Source organism: Rhodamnia argentea, chromosome 8 (genome assembly GCF_020921035.1).
Source record: "Rhodamnia argentea isolate NSW1041297 chromosome 8, ASM2092103v1, whole genome shotgun sequence".
NCBI classification, from domain to species: domain Eukaryota; kingdom Viridiplantae; phylum Streptophyta; class Magnoliopsida; order Myrtales; family Myrtaceae; genus Rhodamnia; species Rhodamnia argentea.
In genome coordinates this window covers 7,757,836-7,778,496 of record NC_063157.1, presented here as the reverse complement: position 1 = coordinate 7,778,496, position 20,661 = coordinate 7,757,836, and the positions used below count along the sequence as shown (strand labels likewise).

The window sequence follows — 20,661 nt, the reverse complement described above, 5'->3', positions numbered from 1 at the left end:
AGCCGACTACATTGTATGGTATGAACGGGCCAATTATTACTTTAAGATTCTTTGAACTAAGGATTATCTTCATGTCTCCCGGACTTACATGCACAACCAAATTGCTCCTCAGTGAGTATGCTTCTTGAGATAACCACTAGTCATCTGCCTTAATCTCAAGCAACATAAGTCCCGGATAATGCTTCTTATATGAATGAAAACTTGCGTGTTCCAATGCACAGGCTAAGTCCCACATCCATGCCCAAATACCCTACACGGTATAAACTTATACTGGTCAAACTTCTTTGCGCGTAGGCTACAGGAGCTACCAATACAAAAGCAGTTGATTCAAACAAAGTGATACCGTTGATGGGACCACAGTATCTTACAATTGCAACGATATCACAACTTTGTCGAAGACACATAAGACTTGTCATCATCCTGTGAAGTTACTAGCAGCTTCACCATTGTGCTCTGGGTAGTTCAATCACTTGAGATCATCGTCATTCTTTTATAAATGATCGGCATGAGTCTCGTTTTACACAGGGTATCTGTAGCATTGCTCGATATCCCTCCAATGTTCCACTGCATGCGGTATTTACACATTTGCTGCAAGAAGCTTATCGTAGTCTTATTTTCTCCACTCTTCTCAAAGACGGGCCAAACCAGACATTTAAAGTCAGTGTTCCAGTAGCTCAGACAGTACGTTTCTCATTTTATCAAGTGACACAGGTTTCTGGATAACCCCATCCATCCCAACCCTCATGCAATTCTCTTTGGTTACCTTGTCAGTGCTTCCAGTAAGTGCAACCAAGAGTGGCCTCTCATGATGGTTTGAATACAACCTGTGCATCTGGACGGCAACTTCGTAACTGTCTATACCAGGCGTGCAAACATCCATAAGAACTACCTTGTGTTCCTGCGAGACAACACCCAACAACTCGTCCCTTGAGCTTACGGTTGTCACATCACATCCCAGATGTAGGAGAAGTCCCTTGGTCACTGCCCGGCTAACACTAGAGCATAATAAAAAAGTCGACAACAGTAAGCATGACATGAATAAGTATGTTTTACGCCACCACATCACTGGATAAACCATCCAACTACACAGATATGAAGAAAGAGATCGAGCGAGTCAAATGGCAAGGTTGAGTTGTTATCATCAAACAGTAAGACATCACTATATACCTAGGTGAAAAAACAAAAGAGTAATCTCGCCTGTATTTTTTACACAGAACTTTAACTCTGTAATTACTCTATCCCCTAGAACTTAAGACTAGATAGTTTAGCTCTTAAAATTGCATTTTCAAATTATTAGCTCACTCGACCTGACTAAGAGACTGCCTCTACATCAATAGCCTAATTATATAAATATTCACCTTTTTATACCCATGTTTGTGATAGACCATCAATAGCGTAATTAGATAAATATTCACCTTTTGTTATGTCTGGTCAGATTTTTACCAATTCATATGGAAGAAAAAATGTCAATTCTCCATTGGAGGGTACATTGGAGCATGAGCTCTCTATATTGACGATTTCCAAGCAAGTATACGCTGTGTAGCAGCCACTGGTCACCATAACATGCTAATATAGAACTTAGCCCTAACATCAAGTACTCATGTATGCGTGCAATAAATAAAAGGAATTGTGACTGACCCATTGTCATCCATAACAAGCACTTTGAGCCCAGAAAAATTGGCCTGGATATGATTTGCTGGCACTTTGGGCATCACAGGGAACTTAGATTCATTTAACTTCTCTGGGATTCCCAGCTTTACAATAAAAGTGGCAGTACATCCTTTGCCAAGGCCTTCGCTTTCAATCGAAATGTGTCCATCCATGAGAGTTACAAACCTGGACACCCATCCACAAAAGTAGATCTTAGTACAGTCCCACAGGATTTTAGTAGCAACTCTTGAGCCCATCTGAATGCAAGCAATTGTATAGAACAAGTACAAAAACATGCAGAACTTGCGATGAGACCTGAAGAGATAAATAACTAACGACCAAGAGTACCTTTTACAAATCGCAAGACCTAGTCCACTCCCACCAGAATTTTTGGTTGCTAATGATTGGTTATGTACAAATTTTGTGAATAACTTGGGAATATCTTGAGGGTTAATACCTGATCCTGAATCTTTCACCTGCACAAGGTAGAATCCATTGCATACATCAGTAGAGAGCAAACAATCGGGCATAGGAAAGCAATGAGCATTTCAAGCAAGGTAGAAGAAAACTGCACCTGTACACGTAAATAGAAGTGATTATCACTTGGCACTGGAGAAAAATCGGGAGCCCTGGCATCTCTTAGATACTCTGCTTTAGCCACAAAAGCAGTTATCGAAATGCCGCCCTCTTTAGAAAATTTAACTGCATTACCAACAACATTTAAAATGACTTGCATGAGGCGTTTTTCATCCCCAACAGCATACTCAGGCAAATCTGGGGCTAAATTTAATGTGATGAGCAGTTTCTTGACGGATGCCACTGGTTTAATCAAATTAAGGACCTGCAGAAGGGAGAAAAAGGGCGCAAGTTCACAAAGATCATGAAGCAGTTAAGAAGCAATCAAACTCAATTCCCAACAAATGCAAATCATACCTCTCTGAACACGACATGAAGATTAAAAGTGACGATGTTAAGTTGAAAGCTTCCATCTTCAAGCCTTGAAAGATCTAATACATCATTTATCAGAGTAGCCAAAAGATTACTGCTCTTCATTATCGTTTCAACCATTAGACGCTGCTCAGGGGTCAGTTCAGTTTCCTGCAGTAAGGAAGAAAGGGCAATAATAGCATGCATGGGAGTTCTCATTTCATGGTTCATAACAGCCAAAAAATCATTTCGAGCACGAATAGCTGTTTCTGCTTCTCTTCTGGCCAGATCAAGTGCAACATTTTGATCCATGAGAAGATCTCTTGCCCGCATAGACTCTTCTAGTATCGCAGCATGGGAGAGAGCAACTGCAACCTGGATTCACAATAAAATATTGTAAATGCTCCGGCATGTGTATCCAGATAAAGAAGCAAAGTGAATTTCTCCGAGACAATATGCACATAATTATTTGCTACTGGCCAAATTCCAAAAGTTTCCGCAAGTACTTTACTGGCTAATGCATATGGCCTAAGTTGGATATCAATGTGTCTGGAGAGGCAACATTTCTTGTAAATACATTGGACTGATTAATAACTGACAACATCAGGAAAAGATGAAGTATCATGCCTGATCAGCTACCACTTCAACAAGCTCCAGCTCATGGACATGCCATTGCCTAGCACTGTCTGATGGAAGCATCAACACCATCAAAGCATACCGTTTTGTTGAAAGCTCAGGCCAGTCATTAATCTGGAAATTAGAGAGATGCAGCAGAGGAACCCGCACAGCGACAACCTCACCAGGAATGTATTTTCCGGCAAGAGGGCGTATTCTTGCAACGGGTGAATTTGGTGATATCTTCACCGCACAATTGCTACTAAACACTTGGTTGATCACAGGAAGATGAATGGGTACAGTGTATCCAACTGGATTCTGCTGCTGACGGAGAGTGTAGGATAGCTGAAGCTCCAAGCCACTTCGTGTTGGCATCCACAGGGCACACTCTTCCAATGCCAAAGTTCTTCCCAGTTCAACCAGAGTAGTTTTCAAAATAGTATGTCTATCAAGAGTACTTCTGATTTCGTGTGTGAGCATCCTGACATGTCTGCCAGTTTCCTCCTGAGTACGAATTAAGCCCATTTCCCTGTCAAGTTCTGCAGCTTTGTTTTTCAGAAATAGTTCCCTGGTTTTCACACTAAGTAGATCGGGGATGATATGTACAAGCATGAGAGCCGTCGCACATGATACCGCAGCAGTTAAAACCTTTGCAGTGGTCATAACCACTGCTACAGTTCTTGAGTGCATGGTAAATGTCCATAAATTGATCAGGTGGGTTGCTCCACATAGAACTATGAAAGCACCGAACTGAACAAGAACCCATCTATAGGGAAATACAGCAGATTTCTTGACAAAGTAGATGAGTTCTAGAGGGATGGAAAAGTAAGCCAGAGCAATAAAGAAATCTGAGATGTACTGGTACTTCATCAAAAGCTCATCAGCTGGCCACTGTGGCTCAATGCAGTTGCAGGAGTCCATCATGTGGTTAAACAATCTGAGCCGTCAAAGATTCTTTTTCACATGCCTGCAACCAAAAAGTTTCACCTTCTAAGTGCCACGATTTCCTGAAGAACATCTATATCAAGATTAATCACGTGTACACTATGTTACACGGACACGGGACACGACACGACACGCCGACACGTGAATTCTCAAAAAGTAGAAAATTCCGACACGTTGGGACACGTTTTATATTATATGTATATTTTTAAATATGCACGATAAATTATTGTTTTTATAATTTCAACAATAATATATCATGATGCCGAAACTATTATTAATCTCCTCCTTAGAAAGGTCTCACATGATATAATGTGTAGGCAAAGCAAAACCATACCTTGTGATCAAAAAACATATCATGACCAAAGAGGCCCCCAAAATAGATATCAAACATAACCAGCAAATACAAAATGAGCTCCAGTAAAATTAACGTAGGTTATGACCAGCAACCAGCTTGGGTCTTTGACAGCATCTAATTAATGTAGGTTATGACCGAAGTAAACCGAGCTGCACAAACAATGAAGAATTATAGTACAAAGCTGCGCAACGACAAAATCAAGGGGAATCAAATCTCGTTAAAATTGCTACATGCGGCACAAGAACTGGGTATGTTATAAAAAGCAATTCAAGAAATGGTGGAATCAAAAAAGCATAGAACAGTAAAATTAAGTGAGGGAGAGAGATGGGCGTCGCGATTCGCGAGCCAAGATGATGGTGCAAGCAGAGGAGGGGGAGCAGAGGAAATCCAAAACCTCGTCTCGAGCAGAGGTGCAAGCAAAGGAGGGGGAGTAGAGGAGATCCAAAACCCCCGTCTCGAGCAGAGGCGCGAGCAGAGGAGGGGGAGCAGAGGAGTGATACCTTGCCGGACTTGGACACGCGTTGACCGCGTGTCCGAGAAGAGTCCGGCGGTGTCCGGGACACGTGTCGGACACGGAAAAAAATTGAAAAACTACGAGTACGTGTAACATAGTGTGTACAAGCAAATGAATTGGCGAACAATAAACATTCGGTGATCAATGGATGGCGCACAGAGAAACAAGTGTAATGAAGATCCGAAGTAAACTTGCAATCCCTAATGGATAATCCATACAGCACATATAGCAAGAATTACAACTCAATCATCAGCAATAAATAGAAGCTAAAATGAAGGCATGACCAAGTATAGGGAATGTGTGATATCCATATAGCGTCATAAATCATACACTCTGAAAAGCTAGTCTATATAGGACTATATGACGGAGTTGCGAAGTTGATGGAGACAGTCGAAAGAGTCAAAATTGACAAAGGAATTTGGAAACAGAAATTACTTGCACATTGCGGTCTCTATTGATAGGGAGGAACAAAAAAGGTAAAGTACAAAAGCTTAAGGACGTGGTGTGCATCTTTAGATACTGGGACGTTGCTTGATTCTTCATGACAAGCTCATCTTTAGTTACGCATGCTTTATAGGGGTTTGGATGCACACCTCCCTTCAACAAAAGAAGGTTGTCCCAATAGTAATGACAAAGCATTGCATTACCCAGCAAAAGAAGTTACCAGTTCATCAGTCTCAGAATACTATGTATAAACAAAGACAAAGAAGTCTCTAAGCAGTCAAAAAATATAAGTCTCTTAGGCTAAGTTTCTCCAACTTTACGACAAAGTACTTAAGAATGTGAGTCTTCCGATGCATATTGCACCCTGACAGAAAGTTCTCTAAGCCTTAATTCGAGAGAAAGAGAGGTGAGGAAAATACAGGGTGGGTGATGAAAATTTTAACAATTTCCCTTGAAATCCTTCTGACAAAAAATTCATATTCTTCCAAATTATCACCCACCTTTAACTTTCCTCCCCTCCATTCACTCCAAAACGAAGCCTAAAAGAGGAGATACTTTGTAATTCTTCCTCCTACTGTTGACCAGTACTAAGATCCCATGTCTTATTCTATCCTAATCAATCAAAGTCGTCTGTTGGTGGGCCTAGCAAATATGATGAGCACAAATTGCCACCTTCTGATAACTCAAATAAAAAAATAGCTTCTGGAAACTGGGAATGCTGTAAAGCAGAGTAACCTTGGAGTTCTTACAACTCACAGATTACAAGCTGAAGGAAACAACCTAAAACTTCCCCGCTGGCAATCTATACATTCCCCATCCCAGCTCTGAGTCCCACGGGTTCTGATCACGCAGGCAGGGATCACACTCCATGCGCTATTTATCCCTGCCCCAATCCTGACAAGGAATTGTCCCCACAGAACTTAAGTTTTACTGGTCCACAAGGCGAACCCATATCTACCTACCTCATCAAATAAACCGAAGCAGAGAGGACAACTCACTACCCAGCCTGAACCAAGCGAAATCATCCATCCAGACACAACCAACTGGAGGCAATGCCTCCGAATCGACAACGCCATAAAAACCCAAAAGCAGCTTCCAGTGGAAACAGAATACTTACAAGACCAGCGCAGTGTGGAGAGAAGGAAACGAAAACACTACGGAAAACAGGGAGAGCAAAGAAGCGTGACCTAGACCCTGAGACAGAAATCTAGTGAAATCCGAAACACGTAAATAAGCTGTCCACGAGGTCGGAATCCATGATTTCCAAATAAACAGCACGAAATCAAGATCTGTGCACAGCAACTGTCGGAAGGAGACCGTCGACTTCAAGTGAAAGAGACAGAAACGAAGCTACGGAGAGAGAGAGAGGAAGCACCTGAATCAAGTCCGCCGAGCTCGGGCCTGAACGGAAGGTGGGAGTTGAGAGGTGGAACAGAAAAGTCAACAAGCCATGGAAGCCCGCGCTGCTTCGTCTCTGGATTCACATCATTCATGCATCTCCTTCTTCCTCCTCTGCCATTGCCGTCTCAGCTTAGAAACCCTCGGGAAAACTCTGCTTTACCCTTTGGCAATTTGGGCAGCAATCTCACTATTGAAAGACGCAAAAGTTTGGAGAAAATATTAGATGCTCCCAGAGTGCCAGCACATCTCTAAGCCAATCCACTAAATATCGCCACGTGACAAGCTGGGTCCCACTTGTCAAATTATGTTTCTTTTCTCTCTCACCGTTAGTTTCTTTCTCCTCCCCTCCGTTACTTGCAGAATCTCTCTCTTCCTCCTACGTCTTCTTTCTCCTCCTTACTTACAGAGAAAACGAAGGAAGGCGAAGGCACGTACACCCACAACTTCTTCGCCTGCATTTCTCTCCGACCACATCATCGAACGTCGGCGACACCTTCAGCTTCCCGGACTGCTTCGCCTCCGCCCTCGTCCTCACCCTCGCCTTCAGCCCCTCGCCCAGGCGGATGGGGTCGAGCTCTCTCCAGATCCGACGAAGTCGGCCCTCGCCGAAGCCGCGAGGGCCGAGGCCTCGTCAGATCCGGTGAGGTCGGCCCTCCTCCAGATACGGCGATAGCGACCCGGGGATTCTCCTTCCACAGCCTCAACCACCCAAAAATGGCGTCCCTCTCTCGCCCCTTCTCTCTCCTCTTCCTCAGACAACACCGCGTCTCATTCCCATCCCACCCATCCCACCCAAACCCCATATTTCTTAACTTTTCCTGTTTCAATTCCCTCTCCAACTCCATCTCTAATCCACCTCGAAAAATATGTTGCAACATTAGCAGCAGCACCGGCGAAACGGCCCACGAGTTCCGATTTTTCCGAGTCTACAGAGAGCCGGGTGGAGAAATTTCATCACACCCGCAAAATCCCTCCCTTCGACGACCTGGTCACCGGGGTCCGACCCAAGGACGTTCTCATCTTGCCCGAACGCCGGCGATAGCAACCCTCGCCTGTGGCCAGCCGTCGGCCATGGCGGTGGCGTGCGTATGTGACAAGAAGAAGAAGACGACAGTGAAAACTTGGAGAAAGTGAAAAGTGGAGAAAGAGAGAGGGTAACGGGAGAGAAAGGAGTTAACGGGGAATAAAGTAACGGTGAAGAAAATTTAACAGAGGGGATAAATTAAGGTTAATGGTGAGAACCGTGAGATCCAACTTACCACGTGGTCATTTTTTATTGGATTGGCTTAGAAATGGAATACTTCATTTTCAGGAGATTAATTTACATTCACGGCAAGAAAAGCCGCTAAATCATATCCTTCTATCGTATTCCAAGCGACTCTTTCCCAATTGTCCATAATGGCCAAATCTTGATCGGCAGCAGCTTCTTGAGATGAAATTCGTCCTAAAAAAAAATGAAAGAATTAGTGGCGAGCCCTTATCTGAATAATAGATTCCGCCGGCCAGAGGATTTCTTAAGCTCAATATCGATTGCTCGTGGTTGGATGGAGCTTCGGAAGCTTCGACCAATCCCCGGTATCTTGCAAGACTCAAGTGGAACGATGGCGGGCGGACGACCTTACAAAAAAAATTTCCACGCCGGCCTGTGCACTGTTCGAGGAAGCCCTAGCCGTGCGACGCTCCCTCCCCCGTGCTTGCAAACGAGATCAAAGGTGGCACGTTAATGGTGATCGGTGCGGTGAGCTCTCCTCTGACTGATTATCACTTGCAGTTGTTGAAGCTATCGCGGGCCAAATTGAGAGCCCATGGGCCGCACCGAATGTCATTGAAGAATGTAGATTTTTGCTGGCCCAATTGGATAAGCCGAAAGTTGTTTCGACTGAATCGTTATTCTCATCGAAACAGGACTCTTCCTCTTAATTGGTTGTCTTTACCCCGTTACTCCTTTGAAATGTTTTATGTTCAGAAACTCAGGGTGCGTATGGTAACGTTTCTATTCCCGGAACAACTTTTGGAACATAAACACTTTTTTCTGTTTCTGTTCCCGGCCACGATTTTTGGGAACGGAAACACGTTTGGTAACTACAAAAAAAAAATGTACTCAAAAGCTTTGATAAAAAGTCGTTGTCTTTGAGAGTGTGAAGGAGTAGTCTAGGAACAGAGGGTTGCAAAAAGTGTTCCTCTTGTGTTATAAAATGTGTTCAAAAGCTTTGATAAAAAGTGTTCCGGGAACAAAGAAACAAATATTTTTTGTTTCTCGTTTACGCTCCAAAAATGTTCCCGTTTCTGAAAAATGTTCTCGAAACACTTTGGGAACACTTTTTTACCATACGCGTTTCCGAACCGTTACCATACGCACCCTCACTTGCCTAGCTCTTTTAGAGCTCCTTTTCGAACGAATGAAAGCTCTTTTTCGATCGAAAAAAAAATAATAATCACATTGTTCTATTCGATTGCTTATTGATGTGCCCAAATTCTGACCATGACTTCAAATTAGCATATAAAGGAAAAACCACACGAAGGATTTATGAACTTTGATTTAATGTAAAAGACCATCATTAGAATTTTAATTTATTTAATATTATTCCAGAGCCATTAGTAAATGTTCGATCTAGTTTTTTAATTATATGAAACGTTCGATGCTTTCCTTCCGTTGACTTGAATTCATGGAATTTGTTAATACGGCTCCCAATTCTCTAAGTTTGAATGGCAGACAATGGCAACAAAAAGTTTACACGTGAATTGTCGAAGTAAAATACTCATTTCGAATCGGGATATAATATTTCACGTCATTAAATAATGATGGACATGTTTGTACTCTGATTTTTTTTCCTTTTCCAAAATTAGATAAATGAAAAGGTTCACATGTTGTTTCGTCATTTGTAAAAATCCAATATGGCATAAAACAATTTACTTCATAAAAAAAAACTGTCAAATTTGTTATTTGAACAAACAATTGGATTACGTTGAATACTTATCAATAGGGCGGAGACCATATTAACCAAATCAAAAGTCTATGGCTAACATTGCATATTGGGTAAGAATTCAAAAATCATTTGTATAATTTTCTCGCGGATAAAAAGCAAAATGTCGAAGGGGGTATGGGGGTTGGTTGCGACTACCCAGCCTCACCCAAGTGTCTTGAGGGTTGGTGACCGAATCGAGCTCGAGCGAGGGTTCAACATCTCTAGAGAGAGGGAGACCAATTGCACATATTAAAGAAATCAGACTAGACCGACTAGACTGCATAGCAAATATCGTGAAAAGGTATCGAAAAAGTCATACACCTATTGCATTGATGTCAAATTAGTTTTAAAAATTTTAAAGGTGCCAATTTAATTCTAAACATTTTGATCTAGAGCCAATTCAGTTTTTTTTTGGCTATTTTAACCAGATATTGCTGACGTAAACACGGACAACATACGTGGCACGATCAACATGAACATTTTAAATGATATTCCAATAATTTTCATTTTTTAAAAATTTTATTTGTTTCTTTCTTTTATTCATTTTTTTTCCCTCTTTCCTTTGTTGGCCGACATGGGTTGGCCTCGCCGGGGAGAGGGCGAATGCCGGCGAGGCTGACCTCGTCGGTCATCGGAGGAAACTTGAAAAAAATGGCAAAAGAAAAGGAAGAAAAAATTAATAATTAAATAATCAAAAATTATGAAAATACTATTTAAAATGTTCGCGTCGGCCATGCCATGTAGGTCTTTTAGCATCCACGTAGCAATATCCGAGCAAAATTAGTGGGAATGATTGAATTGGCTCTGGGTCAAAATATTTAGGAATAAATTGGCACCATTAAATGGTTTAAGACTAAATTGGCATAAATACAATAGGTTTATCACTTTTTTGATATTTTTTTCCACAAATAATGAAAGGCAAAACGACTAAACTTTTATTTTTGATAACCGGACTAAATTATTCTTGGAAAATTAAAATTTATAGTAAGAGTCGAAGGTCATAATCGAAAGTACTGAAAATAAGCGCCCGTCCATCATCAACTCGTATCGTGAATCTGATTTTTCATCATGATTCAACCGTGAACTATAAATACTTTACAAATTACATCATTTCAGACCTAGGAAGCACGAACATTCTCTAAGAACCTCCATGTCATGTCGGACGCACTTTGGACACCGACACGTGATTGACAGGTGTTAGATTTTCGACACAAATAAAACGCAAGTCCAGCATCCCCGACACACCATTCCGACATGCATTAGATCAATTTTAAACATTTTCAATAAATTAGGGGTCACAATATAAATTTTCCATAGATATATAAATAGTTAAGTCATATACTCAACCACCTCGAAATTAATATACCTAGCCAGTCATAAAAAAACCTGATTATTAATTTCTAACCGAAAAAAAAGGAGGAGCTCATCTCCGATATTTTTACATATGCACGATTGTATTAAAATTTACATTCAATTTACAACGTGTCCCAAATCTCTATTTTTTTTTTCGAAATAACGTGTCGGCATGTCCTGTTGCATATCGAGTGCCGGTGTCGGCTTAGTTTCGGGCTAATTCCATCTCCGGAACATACGAGATATCAAAAATCAAAAAAATCTCATATTTACTGCATTTTTATTGGATTAAAATAACGAATTACGAGGTCTCCAGAATCTTTAGAAATTTCATTAATTTCCCCCATGAGCTATCGTCGCTCTCTCTCACATTTTTAGGAATGACGAAAACACAAAGGCCATGCTCCTAAATGTGGCTTAAGACAAACAAGGAAAAGTTAATAGGTAAAAATCCTCAAATCTCATCACAAAAAGACAATTAATTTTTAAAATATTCAATTAGTGTATGTTAAATTCCAAAACTGACCGATTCCTTCGATTGACTCCAGCCAAATTAAGCTTTACCTATTTTGCGCAAAATAAATAATTTTAAAAATATTTTTTAAAAGTAATTACTTATAGCATTTTAAATAATAAATTAACAAAATATATTTTAATTAAAAAATAAAAAAAATTCGTTCGTTTATTTTAAAACGACGTAAATTTTTTATAATTTTTTTTTTATAAAATATTCATTTTTTACGTCGATTTTTTCTTTTTTTATTAGCGCCCTTTTGGAATTGGAAAGATGAAAGAGAAAAAGAAATGCATAAATGGGGCGATTCAAAAGCGTGGGGGGGGAAGTCCATTGGAAGGAAAGCAAGTGACGAGCTCAGAGTCACAATCACAGTCCGGGTGCTCCGCTCGTCATCAGCTTCAGGAAGGCGACGATTGTGAAGAAATGGCGTCCTTGAAGCGACTGGAGACGGAATTCCCGATCCTGGACCGTGACTTCCAGAGCTTTTGCGCTCTTCGCGGCATTTTCACAGGTTCGTGGAGGCCCCCACTCTCTGTTCTTACCCTTTTGGCCGCAGAGGAGAAAGAAAGAGAACACCCCGAGATCAGTAAGAACTTCAGAAGGAAAGTTAGCTTTTCTGGAAGTGGAAATGACGAGTGGGGAAGAGCGAATTTTAACTTTCTTCTGGTTGCTCGACTCTCTTTTTTTTTTTTTAAGAAAATCCTTTTTGCCTCAGTACAAGATTTTCTCATTCACGACCTCCAGTCTTTAGTGGCGGACGCAGAGCAACAAACCTCATCGGAGAGATTTATGCAGGTTAGCTTTCTCCCAGATACTTCCTGTCCTTGTTGTTTTGCAATGGGATGCCATGAGCTTTCTGTTTGTTCTGTCCGGATAAATTTCAGCGAGGTCTTTTATTTACCCGTGTTGGATTAGTGTTTAAGGAGTGGACTTGTTTGTGTTGAGGGTCTAGCACTGTTTGTACTCGCTGCACGTACAAATAATTTCATGTTCAGGCATTCACGGGTGTTTGCTCTTGATTTACATGGTCTCTGAGAGTATGGGGAGTTCCATAGGCCAATTTTCGAGATGGGGTACGTGGTAAAGAAAAAATTATTTAGTTCTTCTTGTCGATTCACTTAAATAGTTTTTCTGCCTGGTAAGGCAATAAACCAGGTCCTCTGTGTCATAGATGGCCTGCATCGACCATGGTCGAATGGAGTGGAGCTAATGGAAGATGCTCAAAAGAATAAGCATGTATTGTCAACTGGATGCGAAGGGTGATCACCGGCAAATCATTCCTTTCAGTTCCCTTTCAGTTCCATCAAATTTTGGGGAGCGTGGCTATTTATATACTTATCCTTTTTGGCTGTTTGAATCAGGATGGACTTTCTACTTAGAGGTGGACTTCACAAGGGGCAAGTGACTGAGCTAGCAGGGCCATCTTCTTCTGGTAAAACACAAGTACGGATTAACTCTTGTAGGACACTATCAGGACGATGACTATATTGAATTCCCTTGAATCTTGTTGATTTACATCTGGTTGGCATTTCGATGCCGACTCTTATGTGAAATGCTCGAGGACATACTCCTTAACCACCTATTGCAATCAATCACAAGTCCATTTCAAACATGTATGACGTAGAAATGTTCATCACAAAACATTGGTTTAATTTGCTGTGGCAACTGAATATTACCATTAACCACTGTTTCCGAAGTGCTGACATTTATTTACCCTTTTTTGTCAGTTTTGTCTACTGACCGCATCAACTGTTGCCTACAAGCATATGGGTGGTGTTATATATTTAGATACAGGAAACTCTTTCTCCGCAAAGCGCATTGCACAGTTTCTGAACCAGATTTCTCGTCCTGCTTTTGATGAGGTGCATATCAATGTGCTGTTGCAACTCTCCTTGTTTTTCTTTCTTTCTTCCCTAAATGTTTTAAATTTGAGGTCACCTGTTGAAATTTGAGAGTGCTATATCCAAAGTGGAAGTGCTGTTTGTGACATCATTTGTGCCCATAGGATAATTTGAGCACAGCGATGCCTTTCTCTTAGTCTGTTACACTACTTAGAGCATTTAACTTTTCAGTCTTGGATTAAGTATCACCATGTTTTATTCGCAAACCAGCAATTGTTAGCACAGATTAGCTCAAATTTATGCGAGTAAACATATTTAACTAACAATGATCACAGGAAAATAAAGTTTTTGTCTGTCTTAGCAGCCAATAATAGCTTTCTTTGCAACAGAGTGCTGCATTTCTATGTATCTGTTTGTTGATAAATTTCTGTCCTTTTAATTTTTGGTTATTTCTGTTTGCAGATGCAACCGATAGTTCTTCAAAAAGTTATGAACAGCATATTATGCCAGTCTGTATTTGACATCTTTTCGATGTTTGACGTGCTACACTGTTTGGAGTCCAAATTGAAGTCCCAGGTTGTTGTTGAAATGAAGCAGTTTCATTGCTTGACAATGGTAGAACACTTTCATTTATGTGAACTCTAAAGTTAAGTATCTGCTGCAGATGTGCAGAGGAGACAATGATGAAATATTAATAATCATCGATTCTATTTCATCCCTGATCACACCAATTCTTGGCAGCAGTGGTTCACAGGGTACACACTCTTGAATGTATGCACAGTGTCCATGTCTTCTAAAGCACTGGATTGATATGTTTTATGTATTGCTGTGCTCTATAATATATGCTCTGAGATATAATGATGTTGAATATTTATTGATTGGCTCTGTGTGCTTCATATAGAATCAACTTACAAGAACAAATAATTGCTATTTGTTTAGGATTTTTTCCTTTAATTACGTTTGGAACTGTTGAAAATGGAAGAACTTGTTTGGTGCTTTATCTGTATGCTCTTTCAGCTTTAAAAATATGTCCCATTTGTATTTCACTATGATGTTCACTGTGCATGCTTCGCAAAGGAAGCTGATAAAAAATCTCATGCAGTAGAAAGATTGCCTGCTAATCTAAATCAAATCACTTTTAGTTGATCAGTAAACTGACCGATGGAGGATTCCGTTGCCTGCCCATCTGCATTGATGCTTTTGGAAAGAATAACTACCGTAATACATTGTTTGACACTGAATTGGTTATTAGGCCGCTATTCAAACTGGTTCCCAGTTTTCAGGTTTAGAGAAATATTCTGTTCTTTGATCGCCCATTGGTCTAAATAATCTCTGTTTGCATTTGGGTCTTGGTTTTCACATTATCCGTTCATACTTGTTTATATTGATATATGGGACAATTCCAGGACGTGCTTTGATGGTATCTGCTATGTCTCTTCTGAAGAAGTTGGCCCATGAATATAATCTTGCAGTTCTGGTGAGTATTTCCCATAAATCATTCATGTTCATTCTTCGAAGTACTCATCCCCCAATAATTATACTCTTAAAAGAGGAAAAGTCAAGAATAAAGCGCATTAATGTCTTAACTGCGTATTACATGATATGTTTTTTTCCATATCTTCACAGGTTCGGTGACTTTTGTTTCTGTTACTTAAAATGAGTGCAGCTGGCCTGGATATATTTGCAATAGAACCACTAAGCATTAGGAAGCATGAAAAGAGGGAGGATGATGAGTGATGCACTATTTTTACTCATTTTTGTGGTGATTAATTATGTCAAGTGCTTATTCATATAAGATGCATCCTTAATTTTACTTTCCCCGTGATTTCATGTCTCTCTTCCTGAAATTTAACTGTCTTAATTTCACTCTTTCCAATAAAGTAATGCCGCATAAAGATGGTGAAATTTGAAAATTCGTTTGTGATAACAATGGCAGATTGAGAAGTTTTATCATCATATTGGCTGAAAATGGAAGCATTTGTTTCAGGTAACAAACCACACTGTTGGAGGAGATGGAGGTATTCCTAAACCGGCCCTCGGGGAGAGTTGGAAAACCCTCACCCACGTGAGGCTTCTGCTCTCCCGTGATTGTGGGAGCGATACGTATCATGTGTCTCTACTCAAACATCCATCGGCTGTAAGTTCATCTGCCCCATCAATCAAAAGTGTAGAAATTTATCTATACATACTCCCCTCTATTGCATCTCGTCCATTTATTTTTTATGAATTACTGTGATCTGTGGCAAAGATAGCCCTTGACCAGAGTAGAGTGATTTTTTTATGGCCCCATCAATATCTGGAACTAGATTGCTTTCCTCTGTACTTTGGGCATGATCCTCATGAAGCTTAAGGGGTTGCACTCTTTCTCAGGCTTCTGGTAAGGCAGCAAAGTTTATCATCAACAACTAAACACACGTTCAAATTTATGGAGGAGCAACGAAGTGTGAGTTGTGGAGATGCATTTCGTGGTATGCATCTTCTTGTTAACAGATTTATTGACCATTCAGAAGAATGCATAATGATCAAACCCCTTAAAATAGACCAATCTTGTAAATTTATTCAGCGACACTAATGCAGTTTGTGTAGAAGCCACTCGTGTTAGTGTTCATTGAGAGTGTACATTGAGTGCCATCCTTTGAAGAAGTTTTACTTCAACTGATCGCCAATTCGGATTCGAGATGTACTCGATGCTTTTCTTGTTTGGCTAAATCAAATACACCAAGTGCATGCATGGTTGGTTGATATCGGTTTTGATGTGCTTATAGCTGAAGAATGACTCAGACCCAAGTCTGTCGATTTTGATATTCTTATGCACATTGCAGCCGAAGTTGAGTTTTGAAACGTTGAGAAATTATGCAGACTAGATAAGTTTTGGGATGCATATTCGCTAGTTTGATGAGCTAAGCTTTCAGCAGAACAGGGGAATTAAAAAACCAGAGGTGGTTCAGGTTTTCTTTTTGTTTCTGAACCAGAACACCAAGAGATTGCAACGCGAGCACCTACTCCAATTCATCAACTCCACATTACTTTCGCAGTCCTGTCTCGTCTCTTCATGCTATATAAACCTTCTAGTCCTCCACGTACCTTCAATCCCAAGCTCACGAAAAACATCTCGCAGTTGTTTGCGCTAGCAGATTTCTCTTGCACAGACCATCAAAGCGATGGCATCGCGGAAGATTGTATTCGTCCAACTTAAATGTGTGGCGTTCTTGCTTCTCTGGGCTCTAACCATTCAGTGCGTAACTTGTTCTGGGGCTCTTGGTGAGGATGCAACCTCCGCTCCTGCGTTCGAGCAGCCATCACCCAATCCGGCTCAAACACTGACCAACCCATCAACTCCTGTGGCTGCGTCATCTGCAACAGTTGCCGCTTCCACAGGAGGCAACACCGACCTTCATCCGATGGTCTTCTACATGCATGACATACTTGGCGGTTCAAACCCCTCAGCTCGAGCCGTAACCGGCATTGTAGCAAACCCAGCACTGAGCGCTCAAGTCCCCTTCGCCAAACCGAATGGAGCTAACCTTCCCATTAACAGCGGGGTTCCGCAAAACAGCGCCAACAATGGACTCATCAACAACAACAATGTCCCGTTCCTAACCGGACTGAGCGGAAACACAGGCAATGTGATTCAGAACAACGGAGTCAACTTGATCAACGGTGGAGCCGGGTTCCCGATCCTGAATGGTGGTCAGCTCCCTCAGGGAATGACCCTCCAGAAGCTGATGTTCGGGACACTCACTGTTTTCGACGATGAGCTGACCGAGGGGCACGAGCTTGGTTCCGGATTGGTTGGCAAGGCGCAAGGGTTCTACGTAGCGAGCTCTGAGGACGGGAACAGCCAAACCATCGCATTCACCGCCATGCTCGAGAGCGGCGGCTACGTGGACAGCCTCAGCTTCTTCGGTGTTCACCGGACTGCCGTTTCAGAATCGCAGCTCGCAATCATGGGAGGCACTGGGAAGTACGTGAATGCTAGGGGATACGCCACGGTCAAGACCTTCCCGGCCTCAAACCAGCAAAGCACCGACGGGATGGAGACTGTTCTCGAGTTCACTGTATATCTGGCATACTAATTTCTGTCCGAGAGAGTGATTGTATCTGAAAGTCATGTGTGTTTGCTTGAGTCGTCATGGTTCTAATTCGTCAATTCAATCAAAAAGGCTGTTCGAACAAATGGGTTTAACCTTGTATTGGCGACTTTGGGTTTAACCTTGTATTGGCGACTTTGTTCATGAAGTTGGTCGATTGTTTAGAAGAAAATGGTATTAGTCCTGGACATATCATCTCAACAAATCGCACCATATGAAGTTAATTCTCTCATTCACTTGCAACTTTGCCGGAAAAGACTCCTATTCCCTTTGATTTGCCCTATAAAACTTATTGTAGCATGAAACCGTCGGGACACATGTGTTCTAATAGCTTGATTTTCATGTAATTCACCCTATACGAGATGATTGCTCTCGAAAAGTCATGCGAAATCGAAAGTCTAAAATTTACTCGAAAGATTCATTTTGTTAAGAAGATTCCCTTTCGATGTTTTGCCTTATAAAACTTCTTGCAGCTGGAAAACTGTAAGGATAACTATCGGGACAAGTGTGTCGTAGTAGCTTGATTTTCATGCTGAGATGGGTGGCATGAAGACAAGCAAAAACCATACTTCACACTCGTATTGATTGCGAAGGATGAAATCTTCGAGTCTAAACTGGTTCTCAGATAAGCTCTGAAGAGATTGTCTTTTGATTCAGGATGTCATATTTTTTTACTGTGACTTGTCAAATGGTTGATCTCTTTCCAAATTACCTTTGGGACTGCAGTGCATCCCATTCCTAAGCAAATCTTGCAGAACAAAATCAACCAAAAAAATGAACTGGCTTCGGAACGATCGAACTAGTTCAAAGGGCTGTACTCGGCAAACAAAATCGATCGAACAAGTATTACAAGTAGCCGACCCAGCCAATTAGGTCGGCAGATTATCCATGTCTGGACGATACATCAAATGCCATTTCCGCCTTGCCGAAACTGCAGTTTGAAACCGTTTTCGGATCCGTTCCTGTTAGGGAAAACTCTGCCGGGGACGTACCCACCGCCAAGAAAAAGTCTAAAAAGGAGGAAGAAAGAAGCTAGCTCCAGGCCAGTCACGGAATTAACAATGGTCTGGTGTGAGGATTAGGTGAGTCTTCTTGGCCATTACTTTGGAAACGGAAGCACCAGCAGAAACACAAAGGAGGAGCCACGCATTGCTAGCACCAAACCCAACTCAGCCACTCCATTTCAGCATGTACGAGATGGGCATCTTTATATAAACCCAACTATTTCTTCCCGCTGTTATCATCTTCGCAATCACCATCATCTACTTCACAAAGAAAAGAAGAGGAAGAACTTCTGAAGAGCCATTTTTGCTTAATCCTTCTTTGATTTCTCAATGACTAATCGCGAGTCCGCGCCCGCTCGGCTAAGATCCGTAGCCTCTTTCCTTCTCTTGGCTCTTGCCATCCAATGCGTCGTTCTCGATCTCTCGTCGAGGAGGATGCAACTTCATCCGCTCCTGGTAACGCCTTTCCATCCGTGGCGAATCCAGCTCAGTCGGCACCGCTCAATCCCGCCGCTCCTGTGGCACCGGCTACGACTACGACCAGCACCACGGTGGGTGGCGCCGAGCTTCATCCATTGACCTTCTACATGCATGACATACTCGGCGGCTCGAACCCATCGGCTCGGGCCGTGACTGGCATCGTGGCCAATCCAGCGCTCAGCGCTCAAGTCCCCTTTGCCAAGCCTAACGGCGCGAACCTCCCTATCAATAGTGGAATCCCACAGAACAGCGCCAATAACGGACTCATCAACAACAACAACGTTCCGTTCCTGACCGGATTGAGCGGAAATACGGGTAACGTCGTTTAGAATCACAACGCTCACCGGGAAACTTGTGTTCCAAGCAATCCGCATTACCATTTTTTTTTTCCAAATTTGGGACTTTTGTGCATTTGGATCAATTTGATCAAGTTACAACCTGAACACAAAGATGAAAATAGCATAGTGTGTTAGTGTTAAAAGAAACGATTGGTGTTCCAGGTAATGTCATTCAAAACAACGGAGTCAACCTGATCAATGGCGGGGCCGGGTTCCCGCTACTGAACGGAGGCCAGCTCCCCCAGGGAATGACCCTACAGAAGCTGATGTTCGGGACGCTCACGGTCTTCGACGACGAGCTGACCGAGGGCCACCAGCTCGGCTCTGGCCTGCTCGGCAAGGCACAGGGATTCTACATAGCGAGCTCTGAAGACGGGAACAGCCAGACCATCGCCATGACCGCCATGTTCGTGAGCGGGGGCTACGTCGACAGCCTCAGCTTCTTCGGGGTGCACCAGACCGCTGTGTCGGAGTCGCAGCTCGCGATCATGGGAGGGACCGGGAAGCACGTGAATGCCTGCGGGTACGCCACGGTGAAGATATTCCCGGCTCGGCCAAGCCAGCAAGTCACCGATGGAATGGAGACTGTGCTCGAGTTCACGGCATACCTTGCTTAATACATTTTTTTTCTCTGAGCAAAGGAAGTCTCTTCTCTTGTCGGAGGTGTTCTTGAGCTTCCTGTGATTGCAGCAATTTTCAGTCTGAACAAAATTTTTAATTGAAGGTCGTCCGGTGATGTATCTCAAAGATATTCAAAATCGCCAAAAAGAGAGGAAAAAGATTTAAAAAAAAAAAAAAGAAATTTAGGACGACCACAGTGGGAGTCGAACCCACGACCTTTTGATCCGAAGTCAAACGCGCTAATCCACTGCGCTATGCGGTCTTTCTATAATTGGGCTCGCACTACATATTTATCTATTTACTAGTTTGGACGACTTCATTTCCGACATTCAGGTGATGTAACGGACAATCGACCGCTTCAAAATTAAAGCTGTCGGCAGATTAAACAGAAGCGTATGTCGAATTTCAAACATTCCAGTTGACCATAACGTTGCGACTTTAGCCAATTGGGTGCGCTCATACCCCCTTTTTCCCTCCTGTGTTCTCACTGGAGAGCGTGTTTAATTTACACCAAGTATGAGTCAATGTGAATGTGCAATTTCACGTTACTGAGCTATACCTCATTCTATTCCTTTCTGCTTTGCTCGTTCGCCGAGGGT

General features: G+C 42.0%; 3 protein-coding genes, 1 non-coding gene and 1 pseudogene across 13 annotated transcripts; 3 read left to right on the top strand and 2 right to left on the bottom strand.

The window, feature by feature from the left end:
• Positions 1-155: 155 nt before the first annotated feature.
• LOC115736578 (ethylene receptor) lies at positions 156-7,033 on the bottom strand. 5 transcript variants are annotated; one of them, XR_004014910.2, is made up of 7 exons: positions 3,205-4,129; positions 2,584-2,952; positions 2,225-2,491; positions 1,999-2,126; positions 1,639-1,836; positions 580-995; positions 156-482 (listed from the first exon to the last, which is right to left on the bottom strand). XR_004014910.2 is itself a non-coding variant. In XM_048283580.1 (7 exons), exons 2-7 carry the CDS (start codon positions 4,114-4,116, stop codon positions 659-661), a joined length of 2,211 nt encoding a protein of 736 aa, XP_048139537.1. In that variant the 5' UTR covers positions 4,117-4,129; positions 6,826-7,033; the 3' UTR covers positions 156-658. The 5 variants fall into 5 exon arrangements, 4 of the variants coding, with proteins under 4 accessions (XP_048139537.1, XP_030524195.1, XP_048139536.1 ...); XM_048283580.1 differs by adding an exon at positions 6,826-7,033 and having other exon boundaries at positions 156-995; XM_030668335.2 differs by adding an exon at positions 6,826-7,032 and having other exon boundaries at positions 156-995; positions 3,205-4,159.
• A 4,984-nt stretch (positions 7,034-12,017) lies between these two features.
• Positions 12,018-16,207, top strand: LOC115736764 (DNA repair protein RAD51 homolog 4). Of its 6 annotated transcripts, none has more exons than XM_048284543.1 (10): positions 12,018-12,198; positions 12,403-12,482; positions 12,843-12,946; positions 13,049-13,130; positions 13,415-13,549; positions 13,991-14,104; positions 14,193-14,283; positions 14,935-15,005; positions 15,516-15,665; positions 15,899-16,207. In XM_048284543.1, exons 1-10 carry the CDS (start codon positions 12,111-12,113, stop codon positions 15,935-15,937), a joined length of 954 nt encoding a protein of 317 aa, XP_048140500.1. In that variant the 5' UTR covers positions 12,018-12,110; the 3' UTR covers positions 15,938-16,207. The 6 variants fall into 6 exon arrangements, 5 of the variants coding, with proteins under 5 accessions (XP_048140500.1, XP_030524459.1, XP_048140501.1 ...); XM_030668599.2 differs by having other exon boundaries at positions 12,831-12,946; XR_004014928.2 differs by lacking the exon at positions 15,899-16,207 and having other exon boundaries at positions 12,831-12,946; positions 14,193-14,299; positions 15,516-15,578.
• A 91-nt stretch (positions 16,208-16,298) lies between these two features.
• LOC115736766 (dirigent protein 25-like) lies at positions 16,299-17,698 on the top strand. The gene has a single exon (XM_048284547.1). It carries the CDS (start codon positions 16,690-16,692, stop codon positions 17,602-17,604), a length of 915 nt encoding a protein of 304 aa, XP_048140504.1. The 5' UTR covers positions 16,299-16,689; the 3' UTR covers positions 17,605-17,698.
• A 1,233-nt stretch (positions 17,699-18,931) lies between these two features.
• On the top strand, positions 18,932-20,131 carry LOC115736763 (annotated as a pseudogene).
• Positions 20,132-20,250: 119 nt separating this feature from the next.
• Positions 20,251-20,324, bottom strand: TRNAR-UCG. Its single transcript has one exon. It is a non-coding gene; the product is annotated as a tRNA-Arg (tRNA).
• Positions 20,325-20,661: the final 337 nt, after the last annotated feature.